The sequence below is a fragment of the Nyctibius grandis genome, chromosome 6, assembly GCF_013368605.1.
Source record: "Nyctibius grandis isolate bNycGra1 chromosome 6, bNycGra1.pri, whole genome shotgun sequence".
Classification (NCBI taxonomy): domain Eukaryota; kingdom Metazoa; phylum Chordata; class Aves; order Nyctibiiformes; family Nyctibiidae; genus Nyctibius; species Nyctibius grandis.
Genome location: NC_090663.1, coordinates 32,969,812 through 32,988,551, shown reverse-complemented (window position 1 = coordinate 32,988,551; position 18,740 = coordinate 32,969,812). Strand labels below are relative to the sequence as shown.

At 40.7% G+C, this 18,740-nt stretch overlaps 1 protein-coding gene across 1 annotated transcript in view; it reads right to left on the bottom strand.

The window, feature by feature from the left end:
* PAICS (phosphoribosylaminoimidazole carboxylase and phosphoribosylaminoimidazolesuccinocarboxamide synthase) overlaps positions 1-17,533 on the bottom strand; it is a 43,061-nt gene extending 25,528 nt beyond the window's left edge. The window contains exons 1-6 of the mRNA XM_068404150.1: positions 17,146-17,533; positions 12,214-12,300; positions 8,424-8,903; positions 7,331-7,420; positions 6,504-6,575; positions 386-472 (exon numbers count right to left, since the gene is read on the bottom strand). Of these exons, the coding sequence (XP_068260251.1) occupies positions 386-472; positions 6,504-6,575; positions 7,331-7,420; positions 8,424-8,903; positions 12,214-12,300; positions 17,146-17,533 (1,204 nt within the window). The remainder of the gene's footprint in view (positions 1-385; positions 473-6,503; positions 6,576-7,330; positions 7,421-8,423; positions 8,904-12,213; positions 12,301-17,145) is intronic.
* Between the last annotated feature and the right edge of the window lie 1,207 nt (positions 17,534-18,740).

Sequence of the window (18,740 nt, the reverse complement as noted above, 5' to 3'; positions counted from 1 at the left end):
AAGACAGACAAGGCATAAAATGTTCAGTGTTTCTGAGACAGCTATTTAGCTCTCCAGTTTATCCTCTTTAGCAACTGTGTATGAAAAAAGAACAGTATTTGTGTCACAAGCAAGTGCAGACTTATCACATCTAGCATAATGAGTATGTTGTCTGGAAAAAGAAGATCTTGTTATTAATTGGGGGAAGAAGAAATAAGAGTTTATGCATTTTTGCACTATGAAATAAAACAAAAATCAGGTTTTATCAGGTTTTATCAGGTTTTTTTTCTACTTCTATCTAGAAGTAGAACGAGTATAATATGCAGAAATAACACACAAACCTTAGAAATCTGCAGATCCTAGTAGAATGTGCTGTTATACCCATCAAGACACAGTCTTGACCTACCTATGTCAATCGTCTCCTTCTTTATTTGTGTAGCTTCCAAAGATGACAGGGTGGAGTTGGCAAAGTCCCCCTCATCTTCAAGGATTTCTGTAAAAAAAATGTACAGAATTCTTATTAACTAAACAGGTCTTGAAATATGTCTTGAGGATCACTAACTTCAGAATGCCATTAATGATAACTGTTGTTAAAGATTCCCATCTTTTAATACATTAAAGCTGCCATTTTGTTGCAGCAGTGGGCTTAAGAGCAGAGTGTCTGCACTTATAAGTAACAACTGCATAAGGTAAGTTTATAGATGAAATGTGCAAACTCTTAAGTTATTTAAACCTGGATCAGAATTTGTAGAATGGTTCGCTGATCATGGTTGTATGACATGTAGTAATTGGTAAACCTCTATCACAGAAACACAGAATCACAGAATCAACCAGGTTGGAAGAGACCTCTGGGATCATCAAGTCCAACCATTGCCCTGACACCACCCTGTCAACTAGACCATAGCACTAAGTGCCATGTCCAGTCTTTTCTTAAACACATCCAGAGATGGTGACTCCACCACCTCCCTGGGCAGCCCATTCCAATGTCCAATGACCCTTTCTGAGAAGAAATACTTCCTAATGTCCAACCTGAACCTCCCCTGGCAAAACTTGAGGCTATGGCCTCTTGTCCTATCGCTAGTTGGCTGGGAGAAGAGGCCAACTCCCACTCCACTACAACCTCCCTTCAGGTAGTTGTAGACTGCAATAAGGTTACCTCTGAGCCTCCTCTTCTCCAGGCTAAACAACCCCAGCTCCCTCAGCCGTTCCTCATAGGTCAGACCCTCCAGACCCTTCACCAGCTTGGTCGCCCTCCTCTGGACTCGCTCCAACACCTCAACATCTTTCTTGAAGTGCGGGGCCCAGAACTGGACACAGTACTCAAGGTGCGGCCTCACCAGTGCTGAGTACAGAGGGACGATCACTTCCCTAGACCAGCTGGCTACACTATCCTTAGTAGAGGCCAGGATGCCATTGGCCTTCTTGGCCACCTGGGCACACTGCTGGCTCATGTTTAGCCAGCTGTCGATCAGCACCCCCAGGTCTCTTTCCGCCGGGCTGCTTTCTAACCACTCTTCCCCCAGCTTGTAGTGCTGCATGGGGTTGTTGTGGCTGAAGTGTAAGACCCGGCACTTGTTCTTGTTGAACCTCATGCCGTTGGTCTCAGCCCATCTATCTAACCTGTCCAGATCCCTCTGTAGGGCCTTCTTACCCTCCAGCAGATCGACACTCCCACCCAGCTTGGTGTCATCTGCAAATTTACTGAGGGTACACTCAATCCCTACATCTAGATCATCTATAAAGATATTGAACAGCACCGGCCCCAGAATTGAGCCCTGGGGAACACCACTAGTGACCGGCCGCCACTATGCAGCAGAACAGGCAAGACGGTGACTTTTGTAAGGGGCGCTTCAATACATACTGAAGTTATTGGAAGTCTCACAAGCAACTGATGTCGAGAGTCGCTGAATTAGCCCCAAAAGGGGCAAGGGTCCTTTCACTGACATTGCATCAGGGTGCTGTGCCTGGACGATTGATCTGCAAGGCTGCCTGCCTCCGTGATAAAGTACTAAATTCCTGTCCTCAGAGCATCCCCCCTGCTGCAGCTTGCGAGGGGGTTTACATCACACAGCTGGGCCCCTAGCTCCGAGCAGGGTGACTGAGATGTCCCTGGGCTCCCCTCCACGGGGAGGAGATGTCCACTCCTCTGCCATTGGCCCGCTGGTGTTTAAGGGAGAACTCCACCCCTCCGCCCTGGGACAGACAGACGGATGGATGGACAGGCGGATGATGCAAGTGGCCTTTCCGATCCTGGTTTCCAGGTGAGGACACTGCCGTACAGAGACTAAACGGTGAAGGCCACACTGCGGATCAATGACAGCAGTTTCTGGCTCCCAGCCTGTTCTCAATCCATTCAAGAATATTGCCCCTAAACATTGAGCAATAAAGCATAATCTAGAGCCAGCCACCTTATTAAAAATTACCCCCCAAATCAATAAGGTCTTGTTTGCATCAGATGTTCTTTACGATGTGACCACCATCATGTGCCTTTTTTTTTTTTTTCTTGGCAAGCCAAGAATGTGGGTAAGGAGCCTGGATTTTTTTCTAAGCCACCGTTCAGAGTTTTTGGAGGGAGGGCATAGAGAGAGCAAGACTGAGCCAAACAGTTTCTGGCATGGATAAAACACAGTGGCTCCGTCCGCATTGTTTAGTGAAGCTATAGACAGCTGCCAGCAAATATGCTTAATCTCTACGTTGTGTTTGAAGCATTGCTCACAAGGCCACCAGAGCAATGCTGTCGCAGTCTTTCCTTTTACCCACTCAGACTAATACAAGCTCTGTTCTCTTTTGGCACACTGTCACTATCACTATTTATCCTGTTTTCTGGCTCATGAGGCAAGATTAGTAATTTGTCTCCTAATCCTTACTCTCATGTGTGTCTTGTATAGTATAAAAGGGGTGTGGGGAATGTCAAAGCTAGGGAAGATTTTTCAGTGTGTCGCCTACGCTTACTCTCCAACAGCTTGCAAAGTTGCTGCCAACTCTGTCATGCAGATCTGTGAGACTGGATGCACAGTCAGGAGTTTGTGTCTGCAGCCCGAGTATGCCTTGGGCTAAGCCAGTGCATATCAAGAACTTTTGTTTTTGCACTTCTCTGAAACACTACTTCACACCGTCCCTGGGGCATACGTATTGAAACATTTGTCTTTAGACTTTATGTCTGTACATTTTAAAATTCCAAGCACACAGCAGTAAATGTTCAAAAGAGGCCGACATAAGTGCCCGACTATGTAACGGCTTAAGAACTTGACTTTAAACAACAAAATTTTAAAAAGCTCTTGCTTAGGAATGTATCTTGGCAATGTCATGACTTACTCAACATTTGTCATAAGAAGGACATATAGTAAAGTATGCAGGGCACCAAAAAACCTAAAAAAATAATGTCAAGAAAAGTAATTTGTTTGAAACAAAATACTTGCTGTAGATATTTTTTTAAGATCAGGCTACTGGTATTCCTAGAATCTTGTTTCCATCTCCACTGTTGTTTCCCATAGCACTTCAGATTTAATTAAACACCTATACACAGTCTGTGGTTGTACTGCGAAGTCTGACATGTGGAATGTACATACGCATGGAGTTTGAATTGACTGACTACTGTCTGTGCAAACTGAAGCAATTTGCTCTTCTGAATAGATTTCTGAAATTAACTGTCCTTAAAAGTGATCCCATGAAACAGAAAACACCAGTCAAAATGACTGAATAAGGTTTTATTTCCAGATTGATTTAATATTTCTTTTACCAGAAAAGAGAATAATTTACAGTGACCCTAGCCTTTCCTAGGCTGCTTTCGCAAAAAACTAAATGGGTTTTGTGACTGCTGTGATGAAATGGGTTTGGTGATTGCTGTGCTGTGCTGAAATGGGTTTGGTGATCTCTGTCCTGAAATGGGTTTGGTGATTGCTGTGATGCTCTTGCACCCTCTACTGACCAGTCTGCTGAGAAAGCTACTCCAGGGCAGCGCTGCCAGGGAAATTCCAGTAAACTGTTAACAGTCTGTAGAAGAATGTGTAAGGATTTATTTACCTCTGTCTTTTCCTTCTCAGGTGGGCATTTGAGCAAATACATGTGGGCAGAGGAGAAAAACAATAACATGAAACATCAAACAACTAGGTATTTTCCTGAAACTGGTGCATTTGTCTTTTGACTAATACCATCTTAATTTTTCCTTACTAGAGTATGGCAAACTTGATTGGACTGTTTATAAAGATTGGCAGTGGCGACGGTGTTACTGTGGTTAATAACTCAGATCCACATGTAGGATCGTGAGAAGCACATGCACTTCTGAGGGAGCTTGTACACCTCTGCGCATTTACACAGCTGCAGTTGCCAGAAAGCAGATGTCTGCCCAGGCTAGCTAGTATATATTTAGACAAGTATATGTATAACTGACTGCAGAGTACATTAATTCCATGGACTAATTAGGAAGATACTCTGATACAAGATGAACAGAATTCCTAAATTCTTATTTATGCCAAATTATTTTTTTTTACAGATTTTTTTAAAGGCACATGAGTATGTATATATAAATTATAATTACATGCTTCTCGAGAAACAGTTTGCTACAAAACTTCTGTTGAATATGGAGAAGTCCTTAAGAAGTCACATCCTAAAGGCTATTGATTGTCAGACATCTACTGGTATCAAAGAACCAATGTAATATGGTATCCCTGCCTGACTGCCTTTTTCACTGTTTATCAGCAAGTAAATTTATGAATACAGAGGTACAATCTCTTTACTTACCAGTTTTGTACTTTAAATTTATTTGAACTGTCTAGGAAAGGCATGTCCACAATTAGACAATAAAGGGTCTCCATGATATTGTAACATAAAAAGCATGCATCTTTTCTCTGCTTTATATGATACCTAATTATGCTACCATTAATAACATTAAAGTATAGGTGTTTTTTACCACCTGGTATAAAATTATTTGAGTTTCTATTGTTCATTTGGGAATGAGGCAAAGAATTTTGGAAATTGAAACTGCATCCCTTCATGATGGAGTGCTGTGCTTTTGCCTTTTTTTTTCCCCACAGAAGATTGAACAGTAGTCTTCAGGGTGGATAGGCTGAGCCAGAGACACTTCTGAAACACTTGCTATTTTAATCTTTCCCCACAAAATCAGATTGCAATTACAGTGACCCAGAAATGAACAAAATATGCAGTTAAAATACATATATTTTACAAGGGAAATGGTAACCAAGGTAAGCTATAGATGTCTAACACCTAACACTTATCCTAAAGGAATGTTAAAGTGTCAAAAATGAGTACTCAGAACTTTACTAGAAGGATTAACTTCATCTTAAATAACTTGTTTGGAAGATTTCAATCCAAAAAGTTAGAATATTGCATAGCTGCAGCCAGTTAAAAACTACGTTAGATGACAGTTTAGTAGCACTGCTGAATTTGGAGGGACCTTGACAGGCTTGAGAGCTGGGCCTGTGTGAACTGCATGAAGTTCAACAAGGCCAGATGCAAGGTCCTGCACATGGGTCGGGGCAATCCCAAGCACAAACACAGGCTGGGCAGGGAATGGATTGAGAGCAGCCCCGAGGAGAAGGACTTGGGGGTGATCACTGACGAGAAGCTCAACGTGAGCCGGCAATGTGCGCTTGCAGCCCAGAAGGCCAATTGTATCCTGGGCTGCATCAAAAGCAGCGTGGCCAGCAGGTCGAGGGAGGTGATTCTGCCCCTTTACCCCACTCTCGTGAGTCCCCACCTGGAGTACTGCGTCCAGCTCTGGGGCCCCCAACGTAAGAAGGACATGGAGCTGTTGGAGCAAGTCCAGAGGAGGGCCACGAAGATGATCAGAGGGCTGGAGCACCTCTCCTATGAAGACAGGCTGAGAGAGTTGGGGTTGTTCAGTCTGGAGAAGAGAAGGCTCTGGGGAGACCTTCCAGCAGCCTTCCAGTACCTGAAGGGGTCTACAGGAAAGCGGGAGAGGGACTTTTTACAAGGGCATGGAGTGACAGGACGAGGGGGAATGGTTTTAAACTGAAAGATGGTAGATTTAGATTAGATCTTAGGAAGAAATTCTTTACTGTGAGGGTGGTGAGACACTGGAACAGGTTGCCCAGAGAAGCTGTGGATGCCCCCTCCCTGGCAGTGTTTAAGGCCAGGTTGGATGGGGCTTTGAGGAACCTGGTCTAATGGAAAGGTGTCCCTGCCCATGGCAGGGTGTTTGGAACTAGATGATCTTTAAGGTCACTTCCAACCCAAACCATTTTATGATTCTATGTGTTATTACAGTGTGTTATGAGTGGTCATGTATATGTAGTAATTTTACTTGTTGATGGGGAGAAATGGAATTTGATGCATTTTACAAGTAGTTTTAATTGGATCCCACAAAGTACTGTTTTGATTTCTTACATATTTTTTCTCTCTCAAAATGAGGTCCCTATAGGCAGTGCACTTTTTGTGACAATCTATTTTTCCCTAATGAATGCCTCAGGAGCCATATATACTGTCTATACTACTGTCCAGTATACCTCAAATTACCTCTCATGATCAACCATGGCTTTACTTACTTGTCATAGCTGTTTCTTTTGTTATATGCAGAGCTGCCAGATTCTCTGGAGTAGTATTTACAGTAACATCATCTGCCAGAAGATTTTTAATTTGACATTAAAATCTTTCAAGTTCACATTAGACCATTTTAAATTCTATATGACTACTCCTTGATGCCTAATTTAGACCATATTCTGCCTCATGCTACTGAAAGAGATCATGAGGTCCTCTGTTGTAGACAGTCAAGCCCATTAGCCTTCGAGACTTTCATGTGTCTCTAGCTGAATGTTAAATTCCCACTTCCCCTGAAAGTTATGCTTTCAAGTGTAAACCACGTTTCTTTGCAAAGAGTGTATGACCTTCATATTCAGTGCTAGTAGTGGTACTCTTAAATGAAGTTTTCATCCCGACATGAGCAGTTACACAATTATATTAAATACTGATCACATTATATTGTGAAAAAGAGAATGCTGTATTAGTTTATGCAAAGAAGACCGAACAATTCTAATCCTTAGGAAGACACAGTTCAAGTAAAAGTAAATGCAGTAATACATTGCACTCAACTTGCTTAGACCAATAGTTTCTTCTTCTTTACATCTTAGGTCATGAATCTTTGAAAAGATTACTTACTAGACTGTTTTTATCAAATTTAGCAAAGTGCTGTAAATGTGCACGCGTGCCTGTATTTATTGAAAGTATGGTTATCACTATGATGTTATCTCCTGCTTAAAAGTTTTTTAGGCTTCTGCATTTTCTAACTGTCATTACCATGTGGGCTTATTTTAGAAATCCATCTTAACTTACTAAATTTAGGGATTTATATAAAATAGAAGACTTTTTAGTTTACCTGAGTCAGAAACTTTCTTTATATCTGCAACCTGTAGGTCTTCTGACATATTACTAACAGAGTCCTCTTCACCTGTGTCTCCAGGCATTTCTGCGTAAATAATGCTATGTTAATTAGGGCATTGTATTTGTGTACTACATAAGAACAGCTGTGCTGTGTCAAATCAAAAGATCCATGCAACCTAGGATGCTCCTTATGCCAGCAGGCAGTAGTAGTTGCATTAGCAAAGAGCCAAGAAATGGCAACTGAAGAGTGAATATTCCCCCAAAACGCTCTCGTAGTTTTCAGCCAGAGACTGTCTCTGTGTTATATTTTTCTTGACTTCTTACATTACTTTACTAACTTCTAGGCTTATATTTGGCCATTGTAATATCATCCCATGTGTAGGATTCTTACTGTAATAAAGAGTTTTATGTTTAATTCTGTTCTTAAACAACAGGCCTGCTTCTGGTTGTACATACCAATAAAAAATGTTTTAACTTCTGGGTAGTGTAAGTTCATCAGTCTACTCTAATTCTGCATTAATTCATCCATTACCAAGTTATTCATCAATAACCACACAAAAATAAAGGCAAGCTCTGCACATTCTTGGTGCTATTCCTTTTGCTATTTTCACAATAGTTTGGGAGTCTTGCTCCAAAGGCCAGTAAAATGTGGCTTCTGGGGACCATAAGAGGAAGACAGTTTAAATGTTAATTTTTTAACTAATGTCTATAACTACAGACTTGTTTTACTCAATGTCTTCATTTTTTCCAGTCTGACCATCTCTCTCATCCATTTTTTTAGCTAAACTGGAAACAGTCTCTTCTGCCATGATTTTGACTGGAATGATGTCTCTGTATCCCTTTATCTTGTACTACATCTTCATCTTTTTTTCCTCTTTTTTTTTCGCAGTTCTATTAAAAAAAGAATCAATCTGAAAGATCACCTTATAATGTAAAGTGAACAGCTGGACAAAATAGTAAATTTCCATTCACTGTTCCCCCCTACCTACACCAGCAAATTGGTTAATCTAGTTGGTTGCTTTTTTTTTTTTTGGTTAAGAGCTGGGAAACTGAAAATTTTAAATTATATATGGGTATGAAGTACTTACCTATGGAGTCCTTTTCTGATTTTGCTTCTGTCCATTCTGGAGGCCTCTCACTTTCATCATTATCTGATTTACTTGCGTGTTCCATGGTGCTGTGCCCCAGAATAGCATCCAGTTCATTAAAAAATTTCATACTTTTACTTGTACTCCCTGAGTCTTGGGCACTTCTTACACTCTTGTATTCATGTTTCAGATTTTTATATTTTGTCCTGCACTGCTTCCAGTCCCTGTCAATTCCGAACTTTTGAAGTCTAGCAGCAACCTGTTCAAATATTCTTTTATTTCTCACTGTCCCCTCCAGTTGTTGCTGGATATTTTTGTCTGACCATATGTGTATCAAAGCTCTGATTTCATTAACAGTCCAGTGTTTTCCTCCTTCATTTGCTACCGTTGGAATAAAAGCCGGTGTTTTGGAAGCCTCTATTGCTGACGTTGAATTACCTGCATGGTGTGGGGTAGGGGAGAGACACAGATAGGGGTTACCTGGATTGGGTGGTTGGGGTGGGGAAAGGACAGAGAGAATGAGAATGAAGTATGCTGTTTCCACATGACTTGTCTCTCCAGAGAAAGATGGAGCAAAGGTGACATTAAAAACAAGCTATTGGTTATTAATTTGTCAGCATTTTTGTTAATTCTAACATCACTTTTCCCTTCTCTTGAAAACCAGTATTAAGATAGCACACGTTCATTTAATTAATCTGACAGGAACATTTCTTTCTTCTGTTCCCTAATATATTGAACTTTTACTTCTAACACCTATGAGAATAACTGGTGAGCTGTTTTGTCGTTCAGACATTAAAGAGTGGTGTTTGGAAGATACGAAGTGCTGTATCAGTACAATAAATTGGGCCCTGAGTCACTGACACCAGCATCAATCAAGACTTAACTTTCTGCAGTCACGTCATGCTTTTGGTTTTACACACATGGAGAGCTTTAAACTGGGTAGGGATCTGAAAAATCTGATCCTTAACTCTTAACAAAGCTCCCTTTTGTGGGGAGCTGAGGAATGGAGACTTTGCCTTAAGTCACACAAGAATATTTATGTGATAACAAATGCAGTTCTCATAGTACAGAACCTCCCCCTTTCTTAGTGCAGGTCAATCAAATATATTTGGTTTTTTTTAGTAAAAATTAAAGTTTGAGTTATCTTACTCTGCAGAACTAATATATTTTTTTATTTTCTCCAGTCTTCAACTTTATTTTTTAGTATTAGGAGGTAAAGGATGCCATGCCATTACTTAAAACACTGAAATATGATCTCTTGCAGTTTTTTAATGTTTCTTTGTTTCTAATTATGAATTTGTTTTAAAACTTAATTTTGATTATCAAATTAGTTTGGAAAGTGGTTTCTCATGCATTTCTAAATCTTCGCAAAAATAACTATTTTTTAAAAATCCCACAATTCCAGTGCTTCATCAAAGAGAGCAAACATGAAAGTGCACAGTAACCAATGCAGTTTTTTGCAATCATACTGAAGTGATAAATGCCTTTGCAAGTGTTTTGTTCTCAAAGGGCAGGCCAGGTTATGGAGGTTGGATACTTTATAGTCACTGAGCTTTGTATGATGGCAAAAATATCTGACCTTTGCTTGCACTTACAGCTTCAGTGGAGCATACTTGTGTATAATAACGGGTCTGGGGACAAACTTGTCCTAGATAGAGGCATTCTTTGCTAGTCTCCGTAATTCATTCTAGTTGTGAAAAAGCTGTACTAACAGATACCAATTTTTCCCTGTTAGTCCTGTGTCAATCGGACCCCTGCTGCAGCCAGCTCACTGATATGTTGTTGAGGAAGGTAATTTTCAGGTGACATATCAATTATGCTTTCTTAATTTCTTCCTCAGGGAGTGAAAGAAAATGCTTGTTTACAGGTGAATGCAACTGAAGGAATTGCCGCAGTTGACAACTGCCAACATCAGATAGGCTTGATGTAGTCTCTGCTCAGTGTTACGGGGAGTATTTCAACTATGCGTATTTTCAGAGTGGTCCGTTCTTCACTACCAGAGAGTGCCATGGAGACCAGAAAGAAAAGGCACCAGGGAAGAAAAGAGGAAGAAGAATGCAGAAGGTGCTCCCTGCACTTCCTGGTCAAAGCCATAGAGTATGGGTCAATCTGGGAGTGATAAGGTTTCTTTAGTTCTTGTGTAGACTGGCATTTCTCACTAGTAAGCGCATTTGCAGCTGAGCTCACTTTCAGTTGTGGATACTTGTTCAAATGAGTTCTAGTGACTTGGTGCATTGCTCGTTCATTCTGCTGTATGCAGACTGGAAAACGGTGGCTTTCTTTGTTCCTCATTCCCTTTAAAACACATTGTGATTCAAAATATCTTACCCACAAGCACCGCTTTGAAACAAAGTTATTATGGTCACTCTGAAAATTTTCCTTACGTCTCAAATGTATTTTACCTCTATTTTTTTCTAAAAAAATTAAGAGGATATATTTTTTTTTATTAGAAAGATGTGTTTGTGCCATATTTGATTTTTTCTAAGCTTCTTCAAAATGAGAAATCTGCTGAAAAGAAAACAAAATATTAAGCAATATAGATACAAAGGGCTCGACATTTTTCTTTCAGTGGTGTCTGAAATAGTGCCTGAAATCTAAAGACTAAGAGAGGCACTACGGAAGACGTTTTAGTATCAGTGCATACTTGAGAGCCCATGCAATTGAATTTATTTTTGCTGGCTTTGCAGAAAGCAGCTTTCTCAGAATTGAAAATTTTTTAGCAGGCCAAAAGAATCTGCTTGGCAGTGTGTTGCAAGAACACTGAGTAACACAGACATATTCCTGTAAAATTTGATTCAGGTAGTTACTGCAGTAAAAGTTTTGTTTATATGTATGTGCATATAATTCCATGTGAGATTCTTGTCCCTTCCTTCATTTCTTATGCTGGGCAAGAGGGGTATAGTGTGTAATGTAAAAGCCGTAGGTTTAACTGGGACCTTGTTTTCTCCCTGAATAAAGCACCTTGGAGATTCTGTAGTGAAGGTTGTTGGAACTGGACTGGGATGTATGCTAGGGCATAGAGGGTATGTAAAAAATGGAAAGAGCACATAGGAAATTGAGGACAGTGCAGCTGTTCATCCAGGCAAGGAATCAGCTCATCGGTTGCCTAATTCTGCTTAAAATGTGTTCAGGTTTCTCCATTCCCTTTAGCACCCCTTGAAGGGGCTCATGCCTAGGATCTTCTTCTTTCTGGCTTGCCAGATTTGTGCCTTTGCTCTACAATGACCTTCCTGAGCAAAATTACTCTAGAAGCATGGTTTCCAGATGAGTTGTATGGTTGGTTGGACTAAAGCATTGCTGACCACCCCTTGCTTGGAGAGAGGATACAGTTGCTTTGAAGACCACTGCAAATCTGGATTGCTCAGTGGGACAGGTCTGACCTCTGCATCTCTCTCCTGGCTCAGGCCACTCACTCATGCTGCTTTAAGCAGAAATGACAAGCGTTAGAGAAAATCCACAAGTTGACAAGGGTATCACACACTACCATTTGGCATACTTTCCACTAGCACTTAACAAAATTAATGTGGTTAATATGATTAAGCTATAGCGTGGGATGTGTTTTGAATGTGAACAGTGGTCATGCAGGTGTTACATCATATACAGGGGTCAGTATTTAGTGATGCACGAGACTGCTGAGTGCTAAATCTGGGAAGGAGATGGTGCAGAAGTGTGGCTATTTTAAAGCTATGTTGATCAGAAACAGAATGACGGCGTATTCAAGCTCTCAGAAAGTGCTCTGACAGCCATGCTGCTCTTCAGTTTTTGATCTCTCTGCGCCATCATACTATACCTAGTTGAACTGGTCTGACATGGGACATAAAAAGTAGTGGATCTCCTGAAGCATCCTCATAATCTTCTAAAGAAACTGATATTTCACCTGGGAAGGAAAGAGTTTTTAGATGAAAAATAGGTATGGACTAATTTAGCTTAAATTAGTTTAAGTGAAAATGTCCATACACAATGAGAAGATTATTAACTTTGTAATCTCCACACTGAATTTGTATTTAAATCAAATTTAAGATTAATTTGGCCTGTTATTTGACATGAGTTTTAGAAGGTAAATTAAATTATTTTGTATCTTGCATATGAAACCTGTTTGAAATGTATTTTAAAGTTCTTGTAGAAACCGACTTGATTCTAGTGACTTGTATGCTTTTCTGACGCAGTATTTGGGGTGGATAGCACATCAAAAATATAGTTTGAAAGTAGATAATGAAAAGTAAGAGACATACAAATAAAAGTGGACTTTGCACATGGATTCAGATAAGCACAAATCCATTTATGTAACAAAAAAAAAAATCCAAGAATATTTAGAGAAGATTATGAAGAAATCAAGAGTATTCTGCAAAGAGTACTGGCGATCTATGGAATTCATTAATGGCATAGAGAAAGCGGGAAAGTATTGTGACTAGAGAACAGACATACTTGTAGCAGACAGGATTCAGTCTAGCTTTTCACAGTATAGCACTCCTACATTTGTTTAAAAAGCAATATTATAGCAATTGCTATGTAAGTTTGGAAAGCAGCATGTGTAAGTCAGGCTCTGAATCAGCTCAGTTTTCAGGGAGTACAGACTTCTAAGCTGTTATATGGTAAGACGCTGTATTCAACGTACCATGTTGACAGGAGGTTTGAAATGTTGATTCATTGTAAGGGGACGGAGCTACTGTGAGCTCCAGCCAGGCAGGTCACACAGATCAAAGCCACCTGTTCAAAGGCACTGCGGTAGTTCGTCACCAGGAATAGCAACGAGGTGCGGTTAGGATGCAACCTGGTAACCCTGACGTAGGTGAAACTGAAAACTGGATTCATTTGAAAACATTATCCTAAATCCTCCTGACTTTCAGCAAGGCTCCGAGTGACTCAGCAATGCAGTGGCCTGATTTGGGACTGCTCCCAGCTGTCCTCCTTGCTTCGCTGGCAGGAGCTGCCAGCTCCTGTGGCCAGGCTGGCGGAGGGAAAGGTGTGCTCCTGCTTCCACCTCCAGCACCAGGACTGGCGTTTTGTCCGCTTAAGAGCTGCAAAGCAAACTATGGAGAGGGGAAATAAATCCTCTGTTGGAAGGCTGCTGAGTGTGCCATGGGTACTAGAATGAGCAAGTTTAATTACACTGTAATATTAAAAAGAAGCAATTTATTATGTTAAGTAAATAAGAACAGGTAACACAAAAAGATGTTAGAATATTTAATGGAAAAAAGAGCATCTGATGAGCAAAAAAGTTACTCAATAAGAGTATTGCACACTCTTATTAAAAAAATGTGTATATAAAATACTTGTCAGTGACGTGTTTAATGTTAAACTCCAGACATGGAAAACTATCTATGAGTGGCATTTTCAAGTCGGCATTTCTGAAGGATCTTTCTGCATTTCTAGTAGCTGTCTGAGTTTTGTACGTATGATAATATTGTCATTGCTGATGCATTTCTGCTCAAGACTTGATAATTTTTCTGCATTTGCTGTGGTAAAGTGAAGGTCAAGGAAAGTGACCACTGCGTTAATATTTAAACATAAAGACAGAAATATAAAAGAGCGTAAGTAACTTAACATGAATTACTAGATGAGCTTTACTTTTGTGAATAATGTACTCAATTTATTAATACTTGATTTAACTTGAAACCATCAAAACTGGTTAACAAAATGGGAAGGTCATTAATTTGAACTCTAATGAAAGATACCATTTTTCATAGTGTACCATCACTCTATGTGGATTTTCTTGGTTGTTGATTACTGGGATAATACACAAACTAAATTTTAAGAGAAGTGAACATGTTGACTTGTATCTTTTTTAATGATTAAACTCTGTGTTTGCCTCTGAAAACGTATTTTGGGAGGACAACATGAAAATCTCTGGCTTGCACTGCTGTATGTGCTTAGGCAGAAAGTGTCATCTTTCCATGAAGGAGCTGGGAATTGGGGTGTGTGTTGCTACCAAGTTTGTCCTGAGACACCTCTCTCTTGGATTGATTGGGATTTTCAGTATGAATTTCTTCAATTACACTTTCAAAACAAAACTGATTTTACCAGATATGAAGAAAAAACTCAGGGAGACACTATGGAAATACCATTCCGTCCCATAAAAGTACTCTCTTTTTTCCCTTCCTTCCCTTTCCTTCCCCTCCCCAGAAATCTCCCAGTAGTTGACATAATCGGGCAAATCAAACACAAAGACGTGGTTTGCAGCTTTACATTAAGGATGGGTATGAATATTTAGGCTGAGGCTAAGCAGAATGTTAAAAATACAGTAATTTCTTCGGGAGCATGCCCTGCCCCTTGTCATGCTTTTTAAACAAAACAAATTGGTATAGCTACTAAGTTCTTCAAATAAAATGAGACGTGCATGGTGGACAGTAGTATTTGGCACAGGTTTTAGTTTGTTGATAGCATTTTGCTCTTGCTACTCGAGTCACAAGCCTAGACACCCTTGGTTGCTCCAGCTCTGTCAAAATGAGGCTTCTTGGCCCCTTTTTAAAGAGGAGAGGGACCATTTTCCCCTCCTCTCCTGTAACGCTCTGTGGTGGAATGGGAGAAGCCCGGCGGGGGCCTGCAGGGACGCAGCTGTACAGGGGTCCGTTTTCCTTACGGGGGATGATGCCCACATTAAAGCAGTCCCCTTCCTCCGGCAGGCCGGGGGCGAGCCCCCAGGGTCACTGCTGGGGCAGGGGCAGCCGGCTGCCTTCGCCTGCATGGGGAATCGCTTTCCCTTCTGTGGGAGCGACACCGACACCCTCACATCTGCCCCCACTAAAGAACTTGTGGGCATCAGCTGCAGAGCCACAAGTGCCGTGTTAGCCTTACCAGGGCCTGCGAAGCGCTGAGCTGGGCGGCCTCCCCTGGACACACATGGCAACTCCAGCTGCAGCAGGAAAGGGACTGGGCCCCTAGTACGGCCCTACTTGCGTGACTTGTATTCTTAAAGAAAGTTGATGTTCTCACAGCTGTTCTCTCTGCCTCTTGTTAGGGATGTATATATACTGCATAGCTGCAGGACACATTTCTGTCTTAGTGTGTTTTCTTTGTGGCTGAATTATGCTTGGTGTGGGAATCTTTACATTTAAATTGTTACCGTTAGTGTTGCATTATTACAGTTAGTTGCATTTAATTTCTGTTTATTCATAAAACTTGTTTGTTTTTTCCTTTAAGGCAGTAACAGAAATGCTTGTGCATTTAAGAGATACATATAATTATATCACCTTTAAAATCAGACTGTCCTAATGCTTCAGAATGAGGTGTGCCTCACCCAGGGGTAATTTTTTTTTTAATATTCTAGTTTGGGATTCACAATGGAAATTAACCTTTTCTGATTTAAACTTGTTAGAGGTCTAAGGCAGATGAGAATTAGGATTAACAGTGCAAACTACATCAAAACACAGAGGGTAATCTAAGGGCAAATCCTCAGCTGAAGGACACTATCTTAATTTCATGTAGTCCTCAGAAGTGTAACAGCCTGTATTAGCCAAAGATTTGGCCCTCAGTTCTGCAAGTTTAAAAATAAAAATTGATTTCAATACACAGTGCAGAAAGCACATGTTAAAATATTATAAAATTGCCATTTTAATTTAAAGTGACTTTGACAGATCAGAGGCTTTCTGCTAGTGGTGACAAATTAAGGTCAAGCTTTTCGTTAAGGTAAACAATGACAAGAAAAATGGCAATTTCTTTTCCTCAGACCTGTAAAACAGCATTGTAGAGGGAGACGTGGAAGGGTACAAGGGCAAGCTAGATGTCCAGCTCCTTTTTGTGCCTTTGGCAATCTCCCCCCCCGCCCTGATACTAATGTGAGTTTTTTGTTTTCTTAAAAAAGATTCACAATCTTAATTAAGGTAAATTGCCACATACTGTGGGGAACAAACGGCTAAGCTTTGCATTTCTCTTTTTAGCCATATTATTTTGGTACTTATAACTGTTATTGGGGCTTATACTTCAGTGACATTTAGGATGTGACAAGGAGATTTGAGTGATGTCAAATAGCAGATTGACCCTAATGAAATGTTAAGCATGGCTTAAATGCATATGTGGAGAGGGGTGAATAAAACGAGATGCAAATAATTTGTTAAAATCTCTTTCAGAATAAAAGCAGTTGTATTCATTTGGTTTGCCTCAAAATAGTCCAATAAACATGATTTTTACTTTCCTCACTACATTACAATTTTTAATTAGAAGTTATTAAACATCCCTCTGTTTCTCAAATATATAAGTTGAATTGCTTACAAAATAATTTAATTTACCTTTAGTCATCATACCTAAATTTTCAGTTACAAAGAAATAATCCTAAATTTCACTTGTATCACAAATAACGTTATTAAAAAAAACACGACCGTTTCAGCCTTTACTTTTATCTTTCTTTAAGTTTACATCTGAATTGGAGCTCTACAAAACCTGCTTCCAAAGTACTGCAGACGAATATCAAAGGGAAAGAAAACAGCTTTCCTTAATTTAACGTTTCAACCCAGTGCAGAAGCCTTGACACCAGTGAGTACTCACCGAGGCAGCAATACAAGCGGTTAGCATAATTTTGCTAGAATTCCGCTGTATTTACAGACTTCGACACTGGTGGGTGCTAACATTTTATTCCCCTGCACCAGGAGTGCATCAAGTCAGTTCTAAAACAGTGCTGTCGGGGCTGCGCAGCCTCCGCTTTGGCTCGAGCAAACTCAGGCTTCGGTTTTGTTCCCTGTGGTTTTTAAGGAAAGAGAGAAAAACAGAAGCAAAACCAGTTTTTTACCTTGCGTGCTCTCTGTTGTGGGGCTTGTGTTGAGCTGCGTCTCAGCCGCAGAACACCTGCCGTTTTCTTCTGCTGCTAATTGTGTGACAGGTTCGTATCGCAATATGGCATCCAGATCATGGAAAAACTTCATGGTTTTAGTGACATCCCCAGAGTTGTGGGCATATTTAACCGTCCTGTACTCATACTTCAGGTTTTTATACTTTGCACGGCACTGTTTCCAATCCCTGCAAACTCCTAACTCCTGCAACCTTTTAGCAATGTAGATAAATATTCCTTTATTCCTCAGGGTGCCGTGGAGTTGCTTTCTGATATTTTTTTCTGACCAGACGCTTAACAAGGCTTTAACCTCCTCCTCAGTCCAGTGCTTCCCTGCTCCACTCTCCATGTTGAAAGTGACCTGGAAATGATTCACTATTTCTAGCCAAGGTTTTGTTTCCTAGGAAACCAGACGGCTGGTTGTCAGCTCGCTCCGCCGAGATGAAAGGATCTAGTTTTACTGGCTCAAGCTGCCTGAGGGGAGTAACTTGAGAAACTGCCAAATAAGCGGGCTCGGTGTTAGAGGCAGCCGAGCCAAGCAGCTCGGTGCGGGGGGGCGGTGGGCTCCACGGGCCGGGCCGCGCCTGGGCCTGGGCCGAGGGGCGTCAGTCCTTCCTGGAGAAGTGGCTTCAGTACGAGCACGGTGGTGTAATGAGGCGGGGGGAAGGAGAGAGTCACACTATCTCGTTCCTTTAAAAACAAGAAAAACAACACGAAGAAAAGCCCCACAAACCCCCTTCTTGGTGCCCTTTGCTGGGTGGGCACGGCGGCGGCTCCTGCCTCCCCTGGGGGGAGCCGTGGGGCTGAGCCTGCCCCACAAGTTGCAAGGTTGCGATAGTTGATACGATAGTGACGTGGACAGGGTCATCCCGCTTTATATTTGCTTCTCTGTGTAGTGTTTGGTTTTGAATTGATGGTCATATATTCACATTTCTAACTCTAATAATTATTCAGTGGTTATTAGTGATGTTTCAATAAAAAGCTTGCACACTTAAAAATCTCACTAAATTGGTAAAATTGTATAAGCTTTGTGGCAATGAAATTGAGCTCTGTTTCTTTCCTTAGTGCTGCATGAAAGATGTAATCCAACGACTTGCAAAGCCCTTTCCTTCAGGTGTTTGCTTCCCTCTTTATTGATTTTGTTGATGTTTAAAGGGACAGTGTCAGTATTTAAATGGAAATTGTCTGTAGTATTAACATTGGAATTTCAAGTTGCTGAATGCACTATGTCAACCCTTAAGTTTTACTACCAGTCTTTGTGTTTATAGATGGGACATCTTTCTGAGTTAAAATAAATGCGTTTAAGAATGTCCTCGTCTCTGATTTTTCTCTTGAAGATCTGTGTCAATGACAGGGTAAATTCGTTCAGATATGTGTGGTTTGGTTTGGTTTTATGTAGGCAAATGTTCTTTAAAATTTTGCTTTACATGCAACTGGGGGTAGTGACCAATAAAGGGATTTTAGGAATTGGAGAAAATGTGTCATGAGCATGGTCAGTTGTAGATTAGAATCCATTCTGTAGATTTTTTTTTTGTGCCCAGTTTTATTGTTGCTTA